This window comes from Macaca fascicularis, chromosome 1 (assembly GCF_037993035.2).
Source record: "Macaca fascicularis isolate 582-1 chromosome 1, T2T-MFA8v1.1".
Lineage (NCBI taxonomy): Eukaryota > Metazoa > Chordata > Mammalia > Primates > Cercopithecidae > Macaca > Macaca fascicularis.
The window spans coordinates 143,300,507-143,326,784 of NC_088375.1; the positions used below are offsets into that span (position 1 = coordinate 143,300,507).

The window sequence follows — 26,278 nt, forward strand, 5'->3', positions numbered from 1 at the left end:
TTCTCAGCATCATGAGGGAGTTGGAATTATTTATTTTACCTAAGATTTTATTCATTTTTAGTATCCAGAAATGAAAGTATAGGTAAGAAACTTCTGAGAAACTTTCTCAATTAGGAAATATAAATCAACTGAGACATTCTGATCACAGGTTACTGAGGCCTAAAAATATTTTTTGGTTTAGATGCTAGGGTAATAATAGAAAATTTTAAAAAAGTTTTTTGGTATGATTTGAAAACAATCATTTAGCTTTGTATTTAATTTGTATCCATTTTTCTATTTGTATATGTATCATTAGCCCCTAATTTCTAATGTTGGAGATTTTCCAGTTATGTGCTTTAAACTGATAAAAACAAATACTGCACTTGATCTTAGCCAAAAGGCTGAGGAGTGATGCAGTCATGTGCTTTCAGACCATGCAGGTTTGTGACTTGCTACAAAATCTCCGTGAGTTCAAAAAATTCACAACATGTGGCAGCTCAGATGTTAGGTTGGGCGAAATAAAATATTAAAAAATTTGGAGCTGCTTAGAGGATGCTTTGCTATATATATTTTAATGTGACTTGTATATATGAATATGTTGGGAAAGATGTCACTTGGGAGTGAAGTAGAAAGAAAAATCTTTATGCTTTAAGTCCACTCTGGATAGCAGTAGATATTACAAATAAATTGGGAATTTGTTCAAAGCCAGATATTTTAAAAATATATTTCTTCTGATTGTAATGTTTAAGTAACAACAAAAATCAGTGTTATCTGCTGTTCAAGGGAAATGATGTGGTTTGTAGAAGGAGCTGGAGATCACATATAGGGAAATTCAGGCAAAATCACCATATTCGATATCAAATATTCATGTCTAGGATACTTCCCAATTTGGGGAAAATATCAGCTAAATCATGTGAATGGTACTTTTATCCAGAAAAGAAAATATGTTTAAACTCCCCAGTATCATACCTTATAGCCTACAAAATAACTTATTTTGTCAAAACTTCCCCCAAATGACTTGTGATACAAACCATCCTGCTGGAAAAAGAAGCTTCCTACTACTTGAGTGAGCTACTTGTTCATTCCTAATGTGTGGATGGAATAGACAGTCGGAGCACAGGTTGCAGAAATTGGCAGGACTCCTTTTCAGAGCTAATGTTGTCATTTGTTTTCTAGGGAAGCAAATTTTATATTTTCTGTTAATTAAGAAACACATAAAATAGGTGAATAAAGATAAAGTTCCTAATGTTCAATGACACCTTACAATTTGATAGCTCTTTTACTTCACAGGTATCTGAAAGATGTCCAATATACATTAACTCATTTTACTTTTATATTAATCACTCTCTTATCTTACTCGTTGTTTTCTGGACTTATGAGGTTTTAATTCCCACTCCGTCTCCATGTCTTTTCTTAAATCCTCAGCCTTCACCTTTTGAGTTGTGTTTCTGGGCAGAACGCTTTCACTGGGACTTGCTTTAACCCATACTACTCCATTTACTAGTGGAAGGATAATGTTCTAATTCATCTAATATATATATCTAGTCTGTTCTCCATCTGCTTGGTTTCGTGCCATTGTCTTTCCCTCCTCATAACACATGCATACAAGGCACCTACCCTCAGCCACTCATTCAGACATGCGCACACACCATTTTTATGAATTCTCAGAAAATTTCCCCATCCATTAAATGAGCAAATGCTTTTAAACTGTAGAGTGCTACTAAATTTTTTTGTGACACTGATATTTCATAGGCCACTAATCTGAGTTAGATAAAGCAAAATAACAATGCAGATAACTCATTTCCTACCAAAAACCATGAAGCATTATTACTCTGAGAACATGGCCCAGTTGTTGGAATCCTAGATTCTTTGACACTCCCTACCCAATAGTCCCTCTGGTTTCCCAGCTGACAACTAGGAGAAGGGGCTTGCTAAACCTTCCTGGTTTTAGCAATCAGTTCAATTAACCATCATAATTGCATGTACTTTTCATAAACCAGGCTTACATTCCTGGTTGATTTCATAGCTCCTAGTTCTAGAGCTGCCCCTGCAGCCATGGTGACAGTTCTGCTGCCTGCTTCACTGCCTCTACCCTGACAACATGTTGTTCTGAGGCTAGCAGATCTCGCCCAAGGCAGGATTCTCAATTTTGGAAGGCTTAGTGGGGCCAGGCCCAGGGAATGGTCTGTGAGTATTGCTTAAGCCGCCTCTCCTTCACAGCCTGGTCCCTGCAGTTTCTCTTGCTGTGTCTTGCTCCATCTGTTGCACCCTGGATGTGAATGTGTCTCCCCTAGGGTGCTGGGCACTGGGCTGAGAGGGGCCTAACCTTACCACTCATTCCCTACTGAAGAGCTACTCCATTCCTTTTGTACTTCAACATCTCCCTCTCCCTCTAGAAAGCTATTTCATGTTCTCAGGACTGGTAGAAGCCATGAGCAGCCAGAAGTTCTAGAGAAAATGTTCAAATTTATCCCCTTTTCCTTCTTTAGTGATTATCGGTGGTGGCAAGTGTTGTGTAAAAACTGATGTGTCTATTCCCCTTTGTATGGGCTTCAGACTCTGGGTAGACATGTATATAGCACTCTCAACTTTGTTCCAAGGATCACTTGAGATGCTAAAATATATGCTATTGTATGTACTATGCATTCTCCATGCTTTGACAAATTTAAACATGAGATAACCCATGCTTAAATGCATCCTAACTCAACATATATCACAAATGAATAATCATCTGCCAGTTGTGATAGCATCTCTTCCCTCTCCCCGTTTCCTGGAAAGGATTCCAGACAAATGCATTATTTCTGCTTCCACATAGTGTTTCTTATTTCTTGTTCTGTCTACACATCAATTTGTTCAGTATCTTAACTGGTTATTTGTATCATTGCAATATCTCGATTAACTATAAAATTATATCACCTGTAGAAACTATCTTATTTCTGGACAACATATATATAATAATAATGAATCTTTGATCATATGGCTGCAAGATCCTGCCAATTACTTTTTGGCCTGAGACAAAAAACAAAACAAAATATAACAAAAATGCTTTTTTAAAAGTATGTTTTCTACTCTGACTTCTGACATTTAAATATCTTTTAAAGATATCTGCCAGTGGCTTCTAAAAGTTCCTTTAAATAATCTTTTTGAAGATAAAATATGTTGCATGTTTCATTAATACAATCTTATATAAGATTCTGGATGCCAGACTATTAATTATAATAGTCAGATAAAGTCTACTCCAGACACCAACCACCTGAAGGAATATGTTAATTCTTATTTATACAGGGACTTTATAACAATGGCAAAAGAATTTGCTAAGAATGACTAAACCTAGTATACTCAATGTGAAGTATGTATAGTTTGCCTCACAAACCTAAATACAACTATGGAACATTCATACACTGGTTGTGAGTCCCCACATACTCCTCCTGAAGAAACTGGCATTCATTTTTACTTAGGAAATAATCTATGCTGGCGTAGAATATTTTCCTTTGTCCTCAATTTTGTGTCCTGGGATGTTTGCTTCCTAGTTCAGGGTTTGTGTTAACACATTTTAGAATCTAATTTATACAGTCAAGTACAAAGAACATCCATTGAATGCTGAACCTTTCTCAACTGTTTTCTATGGAAAGCTTATGTTCTTTGTAATACACCTTAGCTGGCTGTGGTTCTATGGTGCATTGGTTCTAGGCCTAATTGGAACACCCTGTCTGGCAGTTCTATTAAGATCAACATTCTTGACTTTGGAGAACAGAAGGTATTTTAAATTCATTTTGGTAGGAGGAGTCAATTTTTGCCTGAAAAGAAAAAAAACCAGATTTCCTGAAATATGAGTACAGGATCTTATACAAGACCATTAAACACTCTTCTTAGCCATTTGGAACTCAATGAATTGCTTTCTAATCAATTTATGTCATTATGTTCTCGGTTGCCTAGATACTTACTAAATCTTTCCTAAAGAAAAATTATTCTGGCGAGGGATGGTGGCTCACACCTGTAATCTGAGCACTTTGGGAGGCCAAGGTGGATGGATTGCTTGAGGCAACGAGTTTGAGACCAGCCTGGGTAACATAGCAAGACCTCATCTCTACAAAAAATAAAAATAATTTTTTAAAAAATTAGCAGGGTGTGGTGTGGTGGTACGTACCTGTGGTCCCAGCTGCTTGGGAGGCTAAGGCAGGAGGATTGCTTGAGCCCAGGAGGTTAAGGTTACAATGAGCCATCACACCATTGCCCTCCAGCCTGGGCAACAGAGCAAGACCTTGAAAAAAGAAAGAGAGAAAGGAAGGAAGGGAGGGAGAGAGAAAGGGAGGAAACAAGGAAGGAAGGGAGGAAGGAAGGAAACAAAGAAGGGAGGGAGGAAGGAAGGAAGGAAGGAAGGGAGGGAGGGAGGAAGGAAGGAAGGAAGGGAGGGAGGAAGGAAGGAAGGAAACAAGGAAGGAAGGAAGGAAGGGAGGGAAGATTTTCTTTTGGTTTGTGTTTAATTCAGTCTTCCTTTTGTTATTTAAGTATCTACTGAATTGGGCCTACCTCCCTAAACTTTTCTTTCCTCCTGAGAATCCCATCATATCAAACTACTTTTATTTCCTTTTTTCTTTTTTTTTCCTCAGAAATTAATTTTGTAGTCCTCAGATTCTTCTCAAACGATCTCTTCACTGTTTCTTGTCCAAATCTGACGATAAAAAACACAACACATTTCTGGCTGTCACCTGCAGAAAAATAGTCTTGAAACCTCAACATTTCTTGGTTCCTGCTTCTCTAGAGCCGTCAACACTAATTTTTCTTTTTCTTTCTTGCTTTTTTAGATACAGGATCTTGCTATCTATTGCCCCAGTTGGAGTGCAGTGGTGGGATCACAGCTCACTGCAGCCTGGAATTCCTTGGTTCAAGCCATTCTCCTGCCTCAGCCTGCCAAGCAGCCAGGACTATAGGCACACACCATCACGCCTGATTAGTTTTTAAAATTTTGGTAGGGATGAAGTCTCATTGTGTTGCCCAGGCTGAGACTAATTTTTCAATATCAATTCCTACTGACTAATCAGAGTGTAAAAGATGTGGATGTTACAAAGTAAAGAAAATTTTGGTTATATTGGATTTATCAGCTAGAACTCATGGCATTGGCTGTAACAGCATTACCATATGTCCCAGCAATTCCACTCCTAGGTACATATCCAAAGGAATTGAAAGCGGGCACTTAAACAGAGATATTTACACAGGAATCTTCATAGCAGTATTATTCACAAGAGCCAAAAGGTGGAAATGTGGGAACAACTCAGATGTCCATTAGCCCAGGATTACAAATGGATAAACAAAATGTGGTATATACATACAATGGAATATTATCGAGCCTTAAAAAGGGGTAAAATTCTGATCCGTGTTACAACGTGGATGAACCTTGAAAACGCTGTGCTAAGTGAATGATCCAGAAACAGAAGAACAAATATTGTATGATTTCACTTATATGAAGTACTTAGGATAGGTAAACTCAGAATTAGAAAGTAGAATAGAGGTTACCAGAAATTAGGGAAAGGGGAAAAGGAGGAGTTCCTGCTTAATGGGCAGAAATTTCTTTTTTTCTTTCTTTTTTTTTTAAATTATACTTTAAGGTCTGGGGTACATGCGCACAACGTGCAGGTTTGTTCCATAGATATACATGTGCCATGTTGGTTTGCTGCACCCATCAACTCGTCATTTACATTAGGTATTTCTCCCAACGCTATCCCTCCCCCAGCCCCCCACCCCCCAACAGGCCCCAGTGTGTGATGTTCCCCTCCCTGAATGGGCACAAATTTCTTAGTAAGGATAATGAAAAAGTTTTGGGTATGGATAAGAGTGGTGGTTATACAACACCGTGAGTGTATTTAATATCCCTGAATTATACACTTATATATGGTTAAAATTATAAATATTATTCAGGTTTTACCACAATGAAAGAAAGGAAGAAAGCGCGCCTTCTAGTGGAAGCTGGGTGCAGAGAGAGCTCTGTATTCTTGGCTGCAGCTGTCTAGAATGGAGACCGTCTCGCTAAGCTGGGACTTGGGAGTCTTGGATAAAATACCACAGACCCTTGCCTTTCTTACCAAATTTTTATAACTCTTTCTTGAAGAGATGTTTCTTCTTTTTCTATTTGCCCTTAGGATCATTTCCAGAGGGTCTGAGTCATTTTTCTAGAATTTTCACCAGTTTCACTGAGAAGTGAGATAGCAGAGCTCTTTATGCAGTCATGCCAGAAGTTGATTGGGAAGACTGTATTTCAAATGTTAGTTATGTTATTCAATTTGGAGGATTGCTTATAACGTTGTTGCACTGGTTGTAAAATTAAATCTTTAGGATTAAAATGTTTTCTTGAGAAACATGGCAGCATTACTAAAAACCATGGCAATCCCTCCCCACAAAATGGGATTTTTAGTAACTTTATCACTGTCCTGAGTCTTCCTTTTAAAAACTGAAGCTTTGACTTTTTTTTTTTTTTTTTTTTTTTTTGAGACGGAGTCTCGCGCTGTGTCACCTAGGCTGGAGTGCAGTGGCGCGATCTCGGCTCACTGCAAGCTCCGCCTCCCAGGTTCACGCCATTCTCCTGCCTCAGCCTCCGAGTAGCTGGGACTACAGGCGTCCGCCACCACGCCCGGCTAGTTTTTTGTATTTTTAGTAGAGACGGGGTTTCACCATGTTAGCCAGGATGGTCTCGATCTCCTGACCTCGTGATCCACCCGCCTCGGCCTCCCAAAGTGCTGGGATTACAGGCTTGAGCCACCGCGCCCGGCCTGACATTTTTTATTACATTATTTTAAGAGAAAGGTAAGGCTCTATAGATTCCCCACACATTCTTGAATAAATGAGTGAATGAATGAATGAATGTTTTTGTTTATGAACATGGTGGCCATTTGCTACTGTGTGCTTTGACAGTAAGACTCCCCCCGTACCTGCTTGTTACTGAATTCTACAATTCTATCACTCAAACCCTATCTTAGTTCAAGCTGCTATAACAAATTACCATAGGCTGGGTGGCTTAAATAACAAACATTTTTCACAATTTTGGTGCCTGAGAAGTCCGAGATCACGGTTCAGGCAGATCCTGTATTTGGTGAGGGCCTCCTTCCTGGCTTGCAGATACCGTCCTCCTGTATCCTCACATGGCAGAAAAAGAGCGAGCTAACTCTCTGGCCTCTTAAAAGGGCACTAATCCTACTCATGAAGGCTCTACCCTTGTGAGTTAATTACCTCACAAAAGTCCCACCTCCAAATACCATCACATCGGGGGTTAGAATTCAACATATGTATTTCAACACACTGGGGGGTTCACTATAGCAAATGCACGGTTTTGTTATTTTCCTCTGTGCAGCCTATGGAAAGTAACTTTCCTCTCCAGTATTTTTGAGAGGAATGATAATTCAACCTTTCTATTAAGAATAGTTTATGCAATCAAAAGTTTATTTTCTCCAAGAGACAAAGACTTGATATTTTATCAGTATCCGAATAACTGGCCTATCCAACTACTGGAATAATTTTACATCTCAGCGAAGGTGAAAGAAATTAATATTCATGAGCATTTACTGTGTGGTAGGACTATTGCAAATATATTTTATTTAACCCTTGCAGCAGTATCTAGGAGTTAGAGCTTATTAGTATCATTGAAGATGAAGAATTAAGACTTAAAGGTTGGGTCTTTTCCAAGGTCATACAGCTAATTAACAGTAGAGCTGCAAGGAAAAAAGAGAACAGGAATAGGGCAGTCAGACAGCAGTAGGTTGGCCCTAGATGTCACAGGTGGGGGTTTCCAAAGGAAGGATAAATGTCTCTGCAAGAAAAGCATCATTGATTCGTTGCTATTTTATCATCTACAAAACATTCCCTGCCAAATCTTCAGAGGACAATTCTAAAGAAACTTAAAAGGATAACTTCTAGTTTGTTCATGTTTAAAGTCGAAGAACACATTATTGCCGTGTTTTTATAAATTCATGTTGACTAAACATATTTAAAGATCATTGTGTTTTAGAACATTTATTTCTGAAATTTAACTTTATTTCTGAATCAGCTTCCTCAGTAATACCGACCTCATGAGTGCCATTGTGGTATTTTATAAATAATATAGGTAAAATACTTTTTAGATACGAGGAGACTGGAAGTCCCAGAGCTGAGGCCTGGCTAACTTTTATGAGAAAGGCAGGTTGGGGTGTGTTTGTGTAGTTGTTGTACCCTTAGGGAAAGGGTACCACTTAGTAGACCCTTAGAACCCAGGATTAGGAGCTGTATTTAACGAGAATAGACACAGTAACCTGCAAGAGATAGATTCAAAACCAGTTACAAACTTTTGGAGAAAAAAAGGCAGGAAGGGAGAGGTTGGGGGCTCGGGTGCTTGGAGCTCGGCTTAGCCAGGCTGGGGGGTCCTCCCAGGGGCTGATGAATGGGCGCTCGACTGGCTTAGGAGCTGCCCGCAGGGAGGTGAGGTCTGGGGCCCGGACGCCCGCGGGGAAGGTGGGGACCGGGGCCCGGACACCCGCGGGGAAGGTGGGGACCGGGGTCCGACGCCCGCGGGGAAGTGGGGACCCAGCCCAGCCGTCCGGGCAGCGGTCGAGTTTTAGAGCCATCTGCCGGGCAGGCAGCGGACGGGTGCGGTGAGTTGTTGGTCACAAGCCGACTTCAGGCCGCGGGCTCGAGCCAGGCGCCTCAGCCGCGTTTCCAGTCAGAAAGCGGTGAGGCTTGAGGCGCGCTCGGGCGCAGGGCGGGCCCAGCTCCCCGCGGGGTGGGACTGACTGTGCGTCCGGCCCGCCCCTAGAGTCGGCTGATTGGTGTTCGGTTCCTGTGTCTTGTGTTCTGGTGTGTGGCGCCCCCTGAGCAAGCTTTGAGGGGACGTACCCACCTGTCTGAGCCGCCGGTTTCACAGCGGTGGTAGGAAGCGGGAAACTGGGGGTGGAGTGACGCGCCCCTGTGCCCGGTTCTTGCGCCACTCTCCGGGCCCTAAGGCCTCTGCCTTGGATGTAGGATATTCTCCTTAGGAAATCCACAGAGCTGTTATTTTGCTCTAGGTGCTGATTCGGTTCCCGGCCGGACCCTTCCAGCCCCGTTGGTGCCTGGGGAGAGGGGGTGACATCTGGGGCTCCGACAATTGTATGGTATTTCCCAGGCCGAGCCTTGGAGTAATTTGTTCCCGTTGATTTTTCCTTCTTTGTCAAATTCTCCGCAGTTATTTGACGGTCGGTTATTCCCTTAAATGTTCCCGACTTCTTCCTTAACTCACAAAAATTTCTAGCAAATCAATAATTTATATCTGAGTTTCTGTACTTTTAAAATAACGAGTATATTTCTGAGTAAAAATTGTAAGAAATAAGTAATAGGCCTGCAATTTTATATAAGTTTATGCAATAATTGTATACAATAAAATAATTTTATACAATAAGTAAAGATTACAGAAGACAAAACGGTGAATTGTCATTAATATAACTAGAGATTAATTGTATCTAGTTGTATTAATATAATTAGAGGTTGACATTAATATAACTAGAGAAGGTGCAGATCGGCACTGCAAATTATGTAGTCTCAAAAATAGTTTAAGTATTTTAACAGTGATTATAGCAGAGCAGACACTTAAAACTATCTGGGATGATATTGTTTATTTTGTTTGGCAATCTAACTTTGTGCCACATGCTGAAACTAAAACTTTAATAAATAATAAATAATAGGAACTTAGAAAATCTGAATCTAAACCTAGAACTTTAATTAATTTAAAATAGCATCCCCTCACATCACAAACTCATACTGAACTGTAGCAAGGTCCCTTGTAGGACCTGTGTTTCTTTTTTTAAAAAAGATTTATTTACATTTTGAACGTGCTAAATTCATCATCTTTTAGAACCTTCAAGATTTTATTTACATAAATCCTGAACTAGAAAAAAATTTCACATTTTTTAGATTGGTCAAATTTTAAGTTTCTAAGTTAACAGAAAATTATTTTTATTTAACATTATTTTTATAAACTGGTTATTGCTAATGCATTTATTCCACAGTAGATTCTTATGGACCATTTACTGTGTGCCAGGCACTATTCTGGGTTATTGGAACACATTAGTGAGCAAAAATTCCCTGCTTGCTCTAGAGGGAGAAACATAATAAAGAACTAAGCTTATACTATAATGTTAGTTATCAATTCATGCTATGAAGAAAAATAATGCAGGATGAGAGGATGCAGTTTTAGATAAGGGATGTTTTTTTCCATAGGAGTGCATAAGAACTAAAATATGGCCGGGCATGGTGGCTCAAGCCTGTAATCCCAGCACTTTGGGAGGCCGAGGCGTGCGGATCACGAAGTCAGGAGATGGAGACTATCCTGGCAAACACGGTGAAACCCCGTCTCTACTAAAAATACAAAAAAAAAAACAACAAAAAACAAACAAACAAAAAAAAGAAATTAGCCGGGCGTGGTGGCGGGCGCCTGTAGTCCCAGCTACTCCGGAGGCTGAGGTGGGAGAATGGCGTGAACCTGGGAAGCGGAGCTTGCAGTGAGCCGAGATCGTGCCACTGCACTCCAGCCTGGGCGACAGAGCGACACTCCGTATCAAAAAAAAAAAAAAAAAGAACTAAAATATGTACACGATATTTGTATTCTGAACCCAAACAAGTTATATTCTTGTATGCTAGAGCTAGAAATAAGAAATTCTTTTGAAAATATATACTGTTTGTATAGGAGGTTTTTGTTAGTTCATGCAACACTTTTCTTCCCAAATGTTTTAAATTTGTAGTTTTGTTGTCTATTTGTAGTTGCTTTGGGAAGAAAGTATTCAAGTGTGTAAATGTTAGCCTTAAGATTTTCGACTTAAATTCTGAGGTAGCAAAGCCATATGAAAGTGGTCTGGTGAGATTTATTTTAGAAAAAGTTTCTTTTGTTTGAACGTAGTTTTCCTAAAACTAGAAAGGGAACATTTTATTTGTTACTTTTTGGGCACTATAAAAACGTGATTAACATTTTCATTTATACTTTTTCAGATAATTGTTTTCAAGTTCTGAAATTGTTTACTTAAAGCTGTTAAAGACTTCGCATATTTCTGAATGACTCCCTCTACCTCCTGCCCTGTTATCCTAGGCTTAAATTGTTTTAGACATTTATAGAACCACACTAATTTGTTTCATTTTTACACTTGTTTTTGTTGGTAACTGATTAATAGATAGAGAAAAATGAAGAGGGCAATTATATTAAACAGATGGAAGGGGGAAGAACCCAATAAGGAAAATAGCGAAAACCCCCACAATATTCTATATCAGTAAGAACAGCCCTAAAGTATATATACAGGTTTAGTTCTCATACAGTAGCATTTGTCAAGTGGAAACATTCTCCCTTCCCCACGTCACTCCCACTTGTATCTCATCCCCACATCAAGGAGGATTCAAAATTGGAGAGACATAATCTGACTTGGTAATGCGTATTTCTCCGCTAGATGGCATTAATACAATTTCTTTGATTGTAGTTTCTATCTTGAGGACAAATTTACAATGTATTAACTAAAGCAGAAGAAACAGAAATGTGATTTATGTTTTACAATTTGTTCATCTGATTTTATGTTTTGTCATATAGAATGTCCTATGGTGTTTAAGAATTTAGAAAAAAATTGGGATATGCAAGGAAAAATAATTCTAATGGGAGCAATGTGTGTATCTAGAGACTAGTTTTCTTTTTTAATCACGTTTGCATCTTTGTTCAACCGAGATTTTTGTTATGTTCCAAGATGGCAAATGCTGAATGTTTTTTTTTTTTTTTTGAGACGACATTGTATAATATTGTAAATATGCATATGTATGTTAAACTTATAATTTTTTTATTTGGGAAAAGTTCAAACATATGAAAAAAATTATAATGAGCCCCATGTACCTATTACATAGCTTTAGCTGTGATCAACTCATTGTCAATATTATTTCAATACTCTTTCATCTCTCCCCTTTATTTTGAAGCAAATCCCTGCATATGTACATAGTATATTGTTAGAGGTGCACACATTCACAATAAAATGTGCTGCCCTAACTCAAAAATAATGATGTGAACAAAGTATTAAGAGCCCAAGAAGACTGATTAATTCTTCCTTGAGGAAGAAGACAAATTCAGAAAAGCCTTTGAAGAAGAAATGACGTTTGACCTATACCTTGAAGGATGGATAGGAATTTGCCAGTTGGAGAATGGAAGAAAGCACATTCCAAGCATTGGAGCACTATGAAGAGAAGGGAGCAAGTTTGAATCCATGAATGAGTGGAAAGCAGAGAATAATGTATTTGAATGTTGAGGTGCTTTGAAGGAAGTTGCAGATGATGAAGCTGGAAGGATAGTCTTTGGTTATATTTTACAGGAGACTGTGGAAAATTAGTGATTATAGTTTATACAGAAATATTTTTCTACATCTTTATAAACTGCTTTTTCCATATTTTGTAGATTTATGACAAAGTCCAGTTTTCAACAATGCTGGAATCAAATGATTGCTTGTTTTCCTTGGATAATTTGTTTTTTGAAAAACCAGATGAAGTTGAAAAGTAAGTCTCCCTTAAAGATTGATAACACAGTGTATTACTTTAGGGTTTTTTGAATTTGGGTGAGTTTTAGTTTTCTCTCTGGTAAATATACAAATAAAAATGAGGAATCCACAGAATGATATTTCAGTTACATATTTGGTAAACATGGAATTCTCTTACCAGTAAGAGGGGAGTAACTGAAGTTTAACATCTTAAATGTTATAATTTTTAAAATAGAATAGATTTGGGCCAGGCGTAGTGGCTCACGCCTGTAATCCCAGCACTTTGGGAGGCTGAGGCGGGTGGATCACCTGAAGTTAGGAGTTCAAGACCAACCTAGCCAACATAGTGAAACCCTCTCTCTACTAAAAGTACAAAAAAATTAGCTGGGCTTGATGGTGCATGCCTCTAATCCCAGCTACTTGGGAGGCTGAGGCATGAGAATCGCTTGAAGCCTGAGGCGGAGGTTGCAGTGAGCCAAGATGGCACCACTGCACTCTAGCCTGAGCAACAGAGTGAAACTCTGTCTGAAAAAAACACAAAGAAAGAAAGAACAGATTCTTGCCTATTTGGCTTGCATTTATTTGCGTATCTGGTTTGTTCATATTATTTTTGGCCAAGCTAAAAATGGGAAATAATGCTCAACGAGTAGCTCAGGACAAGGAATGACATCACCATTTGGAAACAATGAACAGTATGCCAAAGGCAAAGTATGATAGGCACATTAAGTGCTGGCAGGAAGTAGGGATGGGAATAAAGATGTGAGACCAAAGAAAACAAGACTAGAGAGTAGGTAGTATGTTAAATACTGACTTTTATGGATTTTCATGTGCATTGTTCAATTTTGAGTTTTCTATGTATTTTTAGTGTATTGTATTATCCTATTTTAATGAGGTGTATTTATTGCCTTGTTTATTATTTTACTTGTTCATTCAAATATTGATTGAAAGTTGAAAGGGTTATAAAAAGGATGAAACAGACTTTTACTTACAAAATACTTAAAATCTAGTTGAGATTAAACACACAAATGGAAAGGCATTTATAAGTAATATGACCATGTAAATAATCATCTATACTGGGACACTTTTGAGAGTGAAAGAGCACATCCAACTGGGGCAACATGTGTTAATCAGGACTGGCCAATGCAAATTTTGTAACATGGTTGTTTTTCTGAAAATATAGTCAAAAATATGTGTGAAACAAATGAGAAGCATGTGTTCATGCAGCGAAATTTCAGACTTGGAAGGAAGGTTGTCATGCTCTACACAGTCAGGTCAGGCTTTTTGGGTAGTAGGGGGAGACTTCAGGAGGCTTTGAAGGATTTGATAATTTCTATAGGAAGAGAAGAAGTAGGCATTTGAAGGCAGAGTGGTAGAGCAAGAGAAAAAGGATGGAGATGGGACAATTCATGGTACTTTTAAGGATAACGTGTAGAGAATTTTCCTTGAGTAGATGATTCATGAAGTGGAAACTTTGGGACATAAAGTTAGAAATTCTAAGTTGAGGTTAGATGGTGATGTGTGTTAAATGCTGGAATAAAGATTTTGGATAGAATTCACTGTGGGTTAAAAACCTTGGAATTAACAAATATTTATTGAAATTATGTAAAGGACTTTGCTAAGTATGCTAATGTAAATGGACATAAAAATAAAACTCTTAGGTGTTTATAATCTAGAGGGAGTATCAAATATGTATCTGTCACATCTATTCATCTACGTATCTGTCTGTTTCTGTCTATTATCTATTGGTACATTCACACAGCTCAAGGCAGACTATGATACATACTATAGGTTCCCTCTATAAGAAGAAGGGAGGAGAAAATCTTTGGGAACCTAGGGAGATTTCTTGGAAAAGGTAGGATTTGAGCCAGCCTTTGAATATAAGCTCTAGTGCCTAGAACAATACATGGTACATAGTACTCAGTAAATAATTACTGAATGGATTAATGAATGAATAAAATGGTGGATTTCTGTAGGTAGATATCAGAGTGGGGCAAGGCACAGGGGAAAGCTGAGTAAATATCTTTGAATGCAGGTGAGGAGTGACCAGGCACGGTGGCTTACACCTGTAATCCCAGCACTTTGGGAGGTTGAGGTGGGCAGATCACTTGAGTCCAGGAGTTTGAGACTATCCTGGCCAACATGGTGAAACGCCGTCTCTGCTAAAAATACAAAAATTAGCCAGACATGTTGGTATATGCCTGTAATCCCAGCTACTGGGGAGGCTGAGGCATGAGAATCACTTGAACCCAGGAGGTGGAGGTTGCAGTGATCTGAGATCTCGCCACTGCACTCCAACCTGGGTGGCAGAGTGAAACTTGTCTCAGGAGGAAAAAAAAAGATGAGGAGAGACAGAATGCATTATCTATTTGTTATACATCAGGGAGTTCAGTTTAGTTTGGACTATAAGGTATGTGTAGGAGGGTTAAAACTGTAAGGTGGTCTAAGGCCACTAGGAAGTTTGGCAATCTTTCAAAGCCACTGAAGGATTTTGAATGGAGTAATGTAATGAAAACAATTCCAAATGAATGTGGTAGGAACCTGTAAAATTAATTAGAGAGAAAGCCTGGAGGCAGTGAGGGCAGTTAAGACAAGTTAATAAGAGCCTTGATTTTGATAATGACCATGGAAACACAGAGGAAATGATGAATTTAAGAAGCATTACAAGGAATATACAGTAAGACCTAGTATGTATCTAGATCTACTTAGTAAAAAAGATACTGTGGTTTGGATTCTGGGTAACTGGGATGATGATGTCACCTCTGGAAAAAAGATTGGGAAATTATAAGGAAGATTTGATTTTATTAAGAGGCAGAATAGTAGAGCTATTATTCCTCTTTCTTGGATTTTCTGAAATAGTCCTTGTGTAGAAAAGAGTTAACATAGCAGCCTAAACTGCTGTTCTTGAAAAGGCCTGCTTGCAAGGTTGGCTTTGGCTAGCGTCTGAGAACTTAGATTTCAGGAAGATCCCCTCCATTAGCTGACAACAGTGGCTTGCTGTGTGTAAACTGTTTATACAAATAATATGGTTTATGTGAACACCCGCTTTTTTTCTGTGGTTCTGGAATTTAGGTGTGTGCCAGACAGGGGATGCTTATGCTAATGTTAGTTAGCCCCCAATAAAAACCGGGGCATTAAGTCCCTGAAGAGCTTCCCTTCTTTGGCAACATTTCATGGGTATTGTCCTAAGTCATTACTGAGATAATTAAGTGCCTCCCACAGTCTGCTGGGAGAAGACTCTTAAAAGCTCATGCCTGGTTTTCCTTGAACTTTGTCCTGGTAGCCACGAGTAGGACTGTATGCTGAGTCTTATGAGTCATTTTAGGGAATTATTGAACTGGGGGTGATCTTGGGCACCCTCTGACATAGTCCTAAATTTTAAAAGATCTGGCCTGTTATTAAACAGTCTGTCAGACGTTGCCAGATAATGCGTTGTAGATTTTTTACTTGGAAAATATGGTCAGAGTAGCTATGTGCTAGGTGCTCTGAGAGACAGAAAAGTAAAAGACTGAGTCTCTCACTTTAGAGTGCGTAACATCCTAAATGACTAGATCGTAAAATATTTGAGACTTGGTATAGACAAAATATATGATGCTCTTCTCAACTTTATTTCCTGTCACCCAACACTTATCTTTTTGTCCTAATGAAGAACAAGTCAACTTTGATGGGAAAGGAACCATTAAAGCAGTATCAGTTAACACGATCACAGTTGAAAGACAAGGAGGGGTAGTTAATGATGCCAACAGGGTGGCAAAAATTTCAATTACTATAGGTTATAAAGAGATTGTCAATTTCAAATGATTTCTTGGCTTTTTCTGTAGTTTGTAGATGGTTCTGGACTAAGAATATTTAGGTTAGGACATTAATTTGTAATAATGTTGTAGGAATACTCTAGAACAATGGTCCCCAACCTTTTTGGTACCAGGGACTGAATTTGCAGACAGTTTTTCCACAGATGGTTTCGGGATGAAACTGTTCCACGTCAGATCATCAGGCATTAGATTCTCATAAGGAGCATGCAACCTAGAGCCCTCTCATGTGCAGTTCACAATGGGGCTCGCACTCCTGTGAGAATCTAATGCCCTTGTTAATCTGACAGGAGTCGGAGCTCAGGCAGTAATGCTCACTTGCCCGCTGCTCACCTCCTGCTGTGCAGCCAGGTTCCTAACAGGCCAGTATCAGTCTGTGGCCCAGGGGTTTTGGATCCCAGCTCTGGAATACCAGTGATGGTGTAATTTACACATTGGTGACCTGTGATTAGTTGTGAGATATGTCAAGTAATTTGTTACTTGTAATAGTTAAAATGCTAAAGTTTGAGAATGATTTACTCCTTTTTTTTTTTTTATATTGGAGCAGATTTAAGATTCCTGTTACTGACATTTGAATTGGAGAAAAGGAAATAGAGTTATTGCCATTATTTAGGTAGCATATCTCTCTCACACAACAGAATCATTAATCCTATGATACATGAGGGTAAAAGGTTGAGAACACTGCTGTGTAGGGATAAATCAAAGTGCTGACAGAAAGTTAATTTATAGGATGTTTAAGAGTCTATAATTGAGTAATGTTTAATAAATACATAGCTTCTCATGTTACATCTTTATTAATATATATACTCACATTTTTATATTTTACGTAGCCATCCAGATAATGAAAAGTCATTAGATTGGTTTCTCCCTCCTGCTCCATTGATTTCAGAAATTCCAGATACTCAGGAGTTAGATGAAGAATTAGAAAGTCATAAACTGTGAGGTAAATTATCGCATATTTGTTTTGAAGCCAAACCCATACAGTTCATGGCAATATATTTTTTAAAGCCCTGATTTGATTGTTACACATTGTGTATGCATGTATCATAATATTGCATATGCCCCCAAAATATGTATACTCATATTGGGTATTGATTTCAGAAATTTCAGATACTCAGGAGTTAGAGTAAATTAGAATGTCTGGGAGGCCGAGGTGGGCGGATCACGAGGTCAGGAGTTCGAGACCATCCTGGCCAATATGGTGAAACCCCATCTCTACTAAAAATACAAAAAAACTAGCTGGGTGTAGTGGCATGCGCCTGTAGTCCCAGCTACTTGGGAGGCTGAGGCAGGAGAATGGCATGAACCCAGGAGGCGGAGGTTTCAGTGAGCCAAGATCGCACCACTGTATCACTCTATCCTGGGCAATAGAGGGAGAATCCGTTTAAAAAAAAAAAAAAAGAAAGTAATAAACTGTTTGATAAATTATCACTTATTTATTGTGAAGCCAAACCCATACAGTTCATGGCAGTATTTTTTTAAAAAACTCTGATTTGATCATTACACATTGTGTATGCATATATCAGAAATATCAGATATCCCCCCAACATATGTATACTCATTATGTAAACAATTAAAATTTCTTTATTTTAATGAAATAAAATGAAAGTCAGATCCTTCTTTTATTAAAAAGAGTGCTCACCAAGCTGGATGCAGTGGCACTTGCCTGTAGCCCCAGCTACTTTGGAGGCTGTGAATAGCCACTGCACTCCAGCCCGGGCAACATAGTGAGACCCTATCTCTAAATAAATAAACAAACAAACAGACCCCCCTCATCTCTAAATACATACATACCCCCCCAAAACAAAATAGTGCCCACCAAATATTAAAATTTAAAACATTTGTCTTCTCTGTACATATAATACACATACATATGCATACATAAATGCACACAATACACTATTACACACACGTGTTGATTTTTTGTTTTATGAATATTTTTTTCTGTTACTATTAAAATTCCTATCACTACTGTTCAATTTTTGCCTTGCCATTTACTAAAGGTAAGATCGCCTGGTAACCAGCTCCCAGAAATACTGAGTGAAAAAAGTGAGATGCAGAAGATTAAATATAGTGTGATACCATTTTTAAAAAGCTCAAAAACAAGCACACTCAAACAATGTATGCGAGCTAATGGAATATTAGTAAAATTTTAATTTTTAAATTGGATCATAGGCTCATACACATACATTTTATGATTAAGCTTTGTAATTTACATATATGTTATATATATACTTATATCAAATAATATATAGCATAGAGTATAATGTAGATACATAGATGCTAAAGCAAATTTAAGTTCTAGTAAGACATCCAAATTCCCCCTAAACTTCCCTAAAAATTCTTATAAAGCTTCGAAAGAAACCTTTAAAATTCTGTCACTCTGATGAAAACATTCCTTTATTTTGATTTTAGAAACAAGACTACAAACTTAAAAGCATTAGATATGTTAATAATGAATTGTGTTTGGTAACATTTTATATAATTGGTCATGGTATTTCTGTGTGTAAATCATTTATATAAATTTTAAATCTTCATAATTACTTGTATAATTATATCATTTGTTATGGGTCAGAAAGAAATTAAACCTATTTTATAATGCAGGTACTATGGAAACTTCAGATTTAATTCAATAATTCCATATTAATTTCTGGGTGTCATTTAGTGATGTAATATACCATAAGTGTAACAATTACCTGTATTTTAAAACCTATGGTGTCACTGATTATCTTATTATTAGTGCTTTGCTTTTGGCTTTCATATTTAACTTGGAATTTTTATTGAAGTTTTTCATCATTTTGAAAATTTCCTTTAATGGAGAACATGTAATAATTAATATATTCTTTTTTTGTAGGTCAGGAAAAGAGGCCAAAAATGTTAACATCAAATTTAAAGATAACTAATGAAGACACAAATTATATTTCGCAAAGATAACTAATGAAGACACAAATTATATTTTGCCAACACAAAAATTCCAATTTGCCTTTCCTTCTAATAAATATGAACAGGATGATCTAAATTTAGAAGGGGTAGGTAAAAATGACTTATCACATGTTGCTGGCAAGCTGACATATGGTTCTCAGAAATATAAAAATCACATTGGCACTGAGATAGCACCTGAGAAGAGTGTTCCTGATGATACAAAATTAGTTAATTTTGCAGAAGATAAAGGAGAGAGCACATCAGTATTCTGGAAAAGGTAATTATTACAATTAAACCAAATAATATTCTGTGAATAAATTTGAATATTTGTACATCTAAAAGTATTAAATATGGTAGAATGTGAATGAGAAAAACAGCAAAATTCTATCTCCTAAATAATTCCTTACTTTCTGCATTCCTGGTGTCATAGTCCTTGTCCTACACATAAAAATAACCATAATTGTAATATTTAACTGTCTACTACAAATGATACCACAATAGTCCAGGTGGGACACAGGAATCTTCATTTTGAACAAATTTTCTAGGTGATTATTATGCATACAAAAGTTCGAGGCCCATTTTCCTAATGCCTTGAGTTTTAAACAGAGGAGTGAAATTAGATTTTCTTTTCTTTAAGAGTTCATTGGCCCCAGTATGGAGAATAAATTATAATAGAAGGGAGTTAAAATAAATTGTGAAGGTCCACTTAAAAGATTGTCTTATTAATCTAGATGGGAGAAAGTGGTAGCCAGACCTAGGACAGTAGTATCAGGAATGGAGACAATCCAGAATGATTTAGGAGATACAGTCCCACAGTACTTAAGTGATTATTGGATATGAGATCTGACTCCTAGGTTTTTGGTTTGAGCCAGAATGATGAAGGCTGGTGGTGCCCTTTTTTGATTTATAGAACTGTAAAGTAAGAACAGGTTCAGGGGAAGGTGATGAGTACAGATATGGCCATGTTGATTTTAGATATTTATAAATAGTCCAAATATTCAATTGGGTATATGGATTCAAGATTCAGAAGAAGTTTAGTTGATTGTTTTTGTTTTCTCTGACATAGGAGATGTGGTTATCTGTGGAGTTTGAGGGGAAAAGTGAGAGTACTGAGCAAGAATGAGAAGAGTGGAATAAATTATGGAGAATGGGAAAGCAGTCTAATTAGAATAATGGTAGGATTGATGGACACTGTAAAGGGTCTGGCTGATGTTGATCTCTATATGTTTGTAATAACGGCTTTATTAAGATATAATTTACATACCATAAAATTCACCTTTTTAAAGTGTAGAATTTCTTTATTTTCTTATTTTTTTCATTCTTACATATTTACCCACATTGGTTTTTATAATACAGTTTTGCAACCATCACTATTAACTAATTGTAAAACATTTTCATCTCCTGCAAAATAAATTCCTTACTAATTAACAGTTACTCTTCATTCCTCCCTTTCCACAGCACCTGGTGACCGCTAATCTACTTTCTGTCTTTATCATCTCTATGGATTTACCTATTCTAAACATTTCATATAGGTGGAATTATACAAAATATGGCCATTTGTCTGGCTTCTTTCACTTAACATTTTTTTTGGAGGTGAGTATTTTTTTCTTTTCTTTTTTTTATTACACTTTAAGTTCTAGGGTACATGTGCACAACGTGCAGGTTTGTTACATATGTATACATGTGCCATGTTGGTGTGCTGCACCCATTAACTCATCATTTACACTAGGTATTTCTCCTAATGCTATCCCTCCCCCAGCCCCTCACCCCACAACAGGCCCTGGTGTGTGACGTTCCCCACCCTGTGTCCAAGTGTTCTTATTGTTCAGTTCCCACCTATGAGTGAGAACATGTGGTGTTAGGTTTTCTGTCCTTGCAAAAGTTTGCTCAGAATGATGATTTCAAGCTTCATCCATGTCCCTGCAAAGGAGGTGAACTTATCCTTTTTTATGGCTGCATAGTATTCCATGGTGTATATGTGCCACATTTTCTTTTTATTATTATTATTTATTTAAGTTCTAGGGTACATGTGCACAATGTGCTGGTTCGTTACATATGTATACGTGTGCCATGTTGGTGTGCTGCACCCATTAACTCGTCATTTACATTAGGTATATCTCCTAATGCTATCCCTTCCCCCTCCTTCCACTCCACGACAGGCCCTGGTGTGTGATGTTCCCCTTCCTGTGTCCAAGTGTTCTCATTGTTCAATTCCCACCTATGAATGAGAACATGCGGTGTTTGGTTTTTGGTCCTTGCGATAGTTTGCTGAGAATGATGGTTTCCAGCTTCATCTATGTCCCTACAAAGGACATTAACTCTTCCTTTTTTGTGGCTGCATAGTATTCCATGGTGTATATGTGCCATATTTTCTTAATCCCATCTATCATTGATGAACATTTGGGCTGGTTCCAAGTCTTTGCTATTGCGAATACTACTGCAATAAACATACGTATGCATGTGTCTTTATGGCAGCATGATTTATAATCCTTTGGGTATATACCCAGTAATGGGGTGGCTGGGTCAAATGGTATTTGTAGTTCTAGATCCTTGAGGAATCGCCACACTGTCTTCCACAATGGTTGAACTAGTTTACAGTCCCACCAACAGTGTAGAAATATTCCTATTTCTCCACATCCTCTCCAGCACCTGTTGTTTCCTGACTTTTTAATGATTACCATTCTAACTGGTGTGAGATGGTATCTCACTGTGGTTTTGATTTGCATTTGTCTGATGGCCAGTGATGATGGGGATTTTTTCATGTGTCTGTTGGCTGTATAAATGTCTTCCTTTGAGAAGTGGCTGTTCATATCCTTTGCCCACTTTTTAGTGGGGTTGTCTGTTTTTTTCTTCTAAATTTGTTTGAGTTCTTTGTAGATTCTGGATATTAGCCCTTTGTCAGATGAGTAGGTTCAAATTTTTTCTCCCATTCTGTAGGTTTCCCATTCACTCTGATGGTCGTTTCTTTTGCTGTGCAGAAGCTCTTTAGTTTGATTAGATCCCATTTCTGTATTTTGGCTTTGGTTGCTATTGCTTTTGGTGTTTTAGTCATGAAGCACTTGCCCATGCATATGTCCTGAATGGTATTGCCTAGATTTTCTTCTAGGGTTTTAATGGTTTTAGGTCTAACATTTGAGTCTTTAATCCATCTTGAATTAATTTTTGTATGAGGTGTAAGGAAGGGATCCAGTTTCAACTTTCTGCATATGGCTAGCCAGTTTTCGCAGCACCATTTATTAAATAGGGAATCCTTTCCCCATTTCTTGTTTCTGTCAGGTTTGTCAAAGATCAGATGGTTGTAGATGTGTGGTATTATTTCCGAGGACTCTGTTCTGTTCCATTGGTCTACATCTCTGTTTTGGTACCAGACCATGCTGTTTTGGTTACTGTAGCCTTGTAGTATAGTTTGACGTCAGGTAGTGTGATGCTTCCAGCTTTGTTCTTTGGGCCTAGGATTGTCTTGGTAATGTGGGCTCTTTTTTGGTTCCATATGAAGTTTAAAGTTATTTTTTCCAATTAGGTGAAGAAAGTCATTGGTAGCAATGAATCTATAAATTACCTTGGGCAGTATGGCCATTTTCATGATATTGATTCTTCCTATCCATGAGCATGGAATGTTCTTCCATTTGTTTGTGTCCTCTTTTATTTCGTTGAGCAGTGGTTTGTAGTTCTCCTTCAAGAGGTCCTTCACATCCCTTGTAGGCTGGATTCCTAGGTATTTTATTCTCTTTGAAGCAATTGTGAATGGGAGTTCACTCATCGTTTGGCTCTCTGTTTGTGTGTTATTGGTGTATAGGAATGCTTGTGATTACTGCACATTGATTTTGTATCCTTAGACTTTGCTGAAGTTGCTTATCAGCTTAAGGAGATTTTGGGCTGAGACGATGGGGTTTTCTAAATATACAATCATGTCATCTGCAAATAGGGACAATTTGACTTCCTCTTTTCCTAGTTGAATACCCTTTATTTCTTTCTCCTGCCTGATTGCCCTGGCCAGAACTTCCAACACTATGTTGAATAGGAGTGGTTCTAGAGGGCATCCCTGTCTTGTGCCAGTTTTCAAAAGGAATGCTTCCATTTTTTGGCCATTCAGTATGATATTGGCTGTGTGTTTGTCATAAATAGCTCTTATTATTTTGAGATACATCCCAACAATACCGAATTTATTGAGAATTTTTAGTATGAAAGGCTGTTGAATTTTGTCAAAGGCCTTTTCTGCATCTATTGAGATAATCATGTTGTTTTTGTCTTTCGTTCTGTTTATATGATGGATTACATTTATTGATATACATATGTTGAACCAGCCTTGCATCCCAGGGATGAAGCCCACTTGATCATGGTGGATAAGCTTTTGATTTGCTGCCAGAATTGGTTCACCAGTATTTTATTGAGGATTTTTGCATCTATGTTCATTAGGGATATTGATCTAAAATTCTCTTTCTTTGGTGTGTCTCTGCCAGGCTTTGGTATCAGGATGATGCTGTGCCACATTTTCTTAATCCAGTCTATCATTGATGGACATTTGGGTTGGTTCCAAGTCTTTGCTATTGCAAATAGTGTCGCAATAAACATACATGTGCATGTGTCTTTATAGCAGCATGATTTATAATCCTTTGGGTATATACCCAGTAATGGGGTGGCTGGGTCAAATGGTATTTGTAGTTCTAGATCCTTGAGGAATCGCCACACTGTCTTCCACAATGGTTGAACTAGTTTACAGTCCCACCAACAGTGCAAAAGTGTTCCTATTTCTCCACATCCTCTCCAGCACCTGTTGTTTCCTGACATTTTAATGATTGCCATTCTAACTGGTGTGAGATGGTATCTCACTGTGGTTTTGATTTGCATTTGTCTGATGGCCAGTGATGATGGGCATTTTTTCATGTGTTTGTTGGCTGCATAAATGTCTTCTTTTGAGAAGTGTCTGTTCATATCCTTCGCCCACTTTTTAATAAGGTTGTTTTTTTCTTGTAAATTTAAGTTCTTTGTAGATTCTGGATATTAGCCCTTTGTCAGATGAGTAGATTGCAAAATTTTTCTCCCATTCTGTAGGTTTCCTGTTCACTCTGATGGTAATTTCTTTTGCTGTGCAGAAGCTCTTTAGTGTAATTAGATCCCATTTCTGTATTTTGACTTTGGTTGCCATTGCTTTTGGTGTTTTAGTCATGAAGCACTTGCCCATGCCTATGTCCTGAATGGTATTGCCTAGATTTTCTTCTAGGGTTTTAATGGTTTTAGGTCTAACATTTGAGTCTTTAATCCATCTTGAATTAATTTTTGTATGAGGTATAAGGAAGGGATCCAGTTTTAGCTTTCTGCATATGGCTAGCCAGTTTTCGCAGCACCATTTATTAAATAGGGAATCCTTTCCCCATTTCTTGTTTTTATCAGGTTTGTCAAAGATCAGATGGTTATAGATGTGTGGTATTATTTCCCAGGTCTCTGTTCTGTTCCATTTGTCTATACTTCTGTTTTGGTACCAGTACTGTGCTGTTTTGGTTACTGTAGCCTTGTAGTATAGTTTAACGTCAGGTAGTGTGATGCCTCCAGCTTCGTTCATTTTGCTTAGGATTGTCTTAGCAAGGCAGGCTCTTTTTTGGTTCCATATGAAGTTTAAAGTAGTTTTTTCCAATTATGTGAAGAAAGTCATTGGTAGCTTGATGGGGATGGCATTGAATCTACAAATGACCTTGGGCAGTATGGCCATTTTCACAATATTGATTCTTCATATCCATGAGCATGAAATGTTCTTCCATTTGTTTGTGTCCTCTTTTATTTCGTTGAGCAGTGGTTTGTAGTTCTTCTTGAAGAGGTCCTTCACATCCCTTGTAAGTGGGATTCCTAGGTGTTTTATTCTCTTTGTAGTAATTGTGAATGGGAGTTCACTCATGATTTGGCTCTCTGTCTGTTATTAGTGTATAGGAATGCTTGTGATTTTTGCACATTGATTTTGTATCCTGAGACTTTGCTGAGGTTGCTTATCAGCTTAAGGAGATTTTGAGCTGAGACAATGGGGTTTTCTAAATATATAATCATGTCATCTGCAAACAGGGACAATTTGACTTCCTCTTTTCCTAATTGAACACCTTTTATTTCTTTCTCCTGCCTGATTGCCCTGGCCAGAACTTCCAACACTATGTTGAACAGGAGTGGTTCTAGAGGGCATCCCTGTCTTGTGCCAGTTTTCAAAGGGAATGCTTCTGGTTTTTGCCCATTCGGTATGATATTTTCTGTGAGTTTGCATAAATGGCTCTTATTATTTGGAGATATGTCCCATCAATACCTAGTTTATTGAGAGTTTTTAGCATGAAGGGCTGCACTTAACATAACATTTTTAAGGTTCATGCATGTTGCGTTATGTATCGGTCTGTCTTTCTTTCTCTTTCTTTCTTTCTTTCTTTCTTTCTTTCTTTCTTTCTTTCTTTCTTTCTTTCTTTCTTTTTTTCCTTCCTTCCTTCCTTCCTTCCTTCCTTCCTTCCTTCCTTCCTTCCTTCCTTCCTTCCTTCCTTTCTTCCTCCTTCCTTCCTTCCTTCCTTCCTTCCTTCCTTCCTTTCTTTCCTTTCTTTCCTTTCTTTCTTTCTTTCTTTTCATGGAGTCTCGCTCTGTCACCCAGGCTGGAATGCAGTGGAGCAATCTTGATTCCCTGCAGCCTCTGCCTCCCAGGTTCAGGCAATTCTCCTGCCTAAGCCTCCCCAGTAGCTAGAACTAAAGGCGTGTGTCACCGCACCCAGCTAATTTTTGTATTTTTAGTAGATACAGTGTTTCACGATGTTTGCCAGGATGGTCTTCATTTCTTGACCTGTGATCTGTCTGCCTTGGCCTCCCAAAGTTTTGAGATTACAAACGTGAGCCACCACACCCGGCCAGTATTTCAGTTTTCTTCTGGCTAAATAATAGTCCATTAAATAGATATATCACATTTTGTTTATTCACTTATCAGTTGATGGACATTTGGGTTGTTTTCTCTTTTTCTATATTGTGAATAATATTGCTATGAAAATGCATGCAAGTTTTTGCGTGAATGTGTGTTTTCAATTCTTTGGATATAAACCCAGAATAGAATTGCTGGGTCATATGGTA

The 26,278-nt window shown here is 38.0% G+C and overlaps 1 protein-coding gene and 1 pseudogene across 1 annotated transcript in view; one reads left to right on the forward strand and one right to left on the reverse strand.

Annotated features, from left to right (window-relative positions):
- Positions 1–280: 280 nt before the first annotated feature.
- Positions 281–392, reverse strand: LOC135969056 (U2 spliceosomal RNA; annotated as a pseudogene).
- Positions 393–12,168: 11,776 nt separating this feature from the next.
- LOC107126966 (probable ATP-dependent DNA helicase HFM1) overlaps positions 12,169–26,278 on the forward strand; it is a 117,852-nt gene continuing 103,742 nt past the window's right edge. The window contains 4 exon segments of the mRNA XM_074036510.1: positions 12,169–12,489; positions 17,107–17,219; positions 19,131–19,206; positions 19,242–19,475. Of these exon segments, the coding sequence (XP_073892611.1) occupies positions 12,419–12,489; positions 17,107–17,219; positions 19,131–19,206; positions 19,242–19,475 (494 nt within the window). The 5' untranslated portion in view covers positions 12,169–12,418.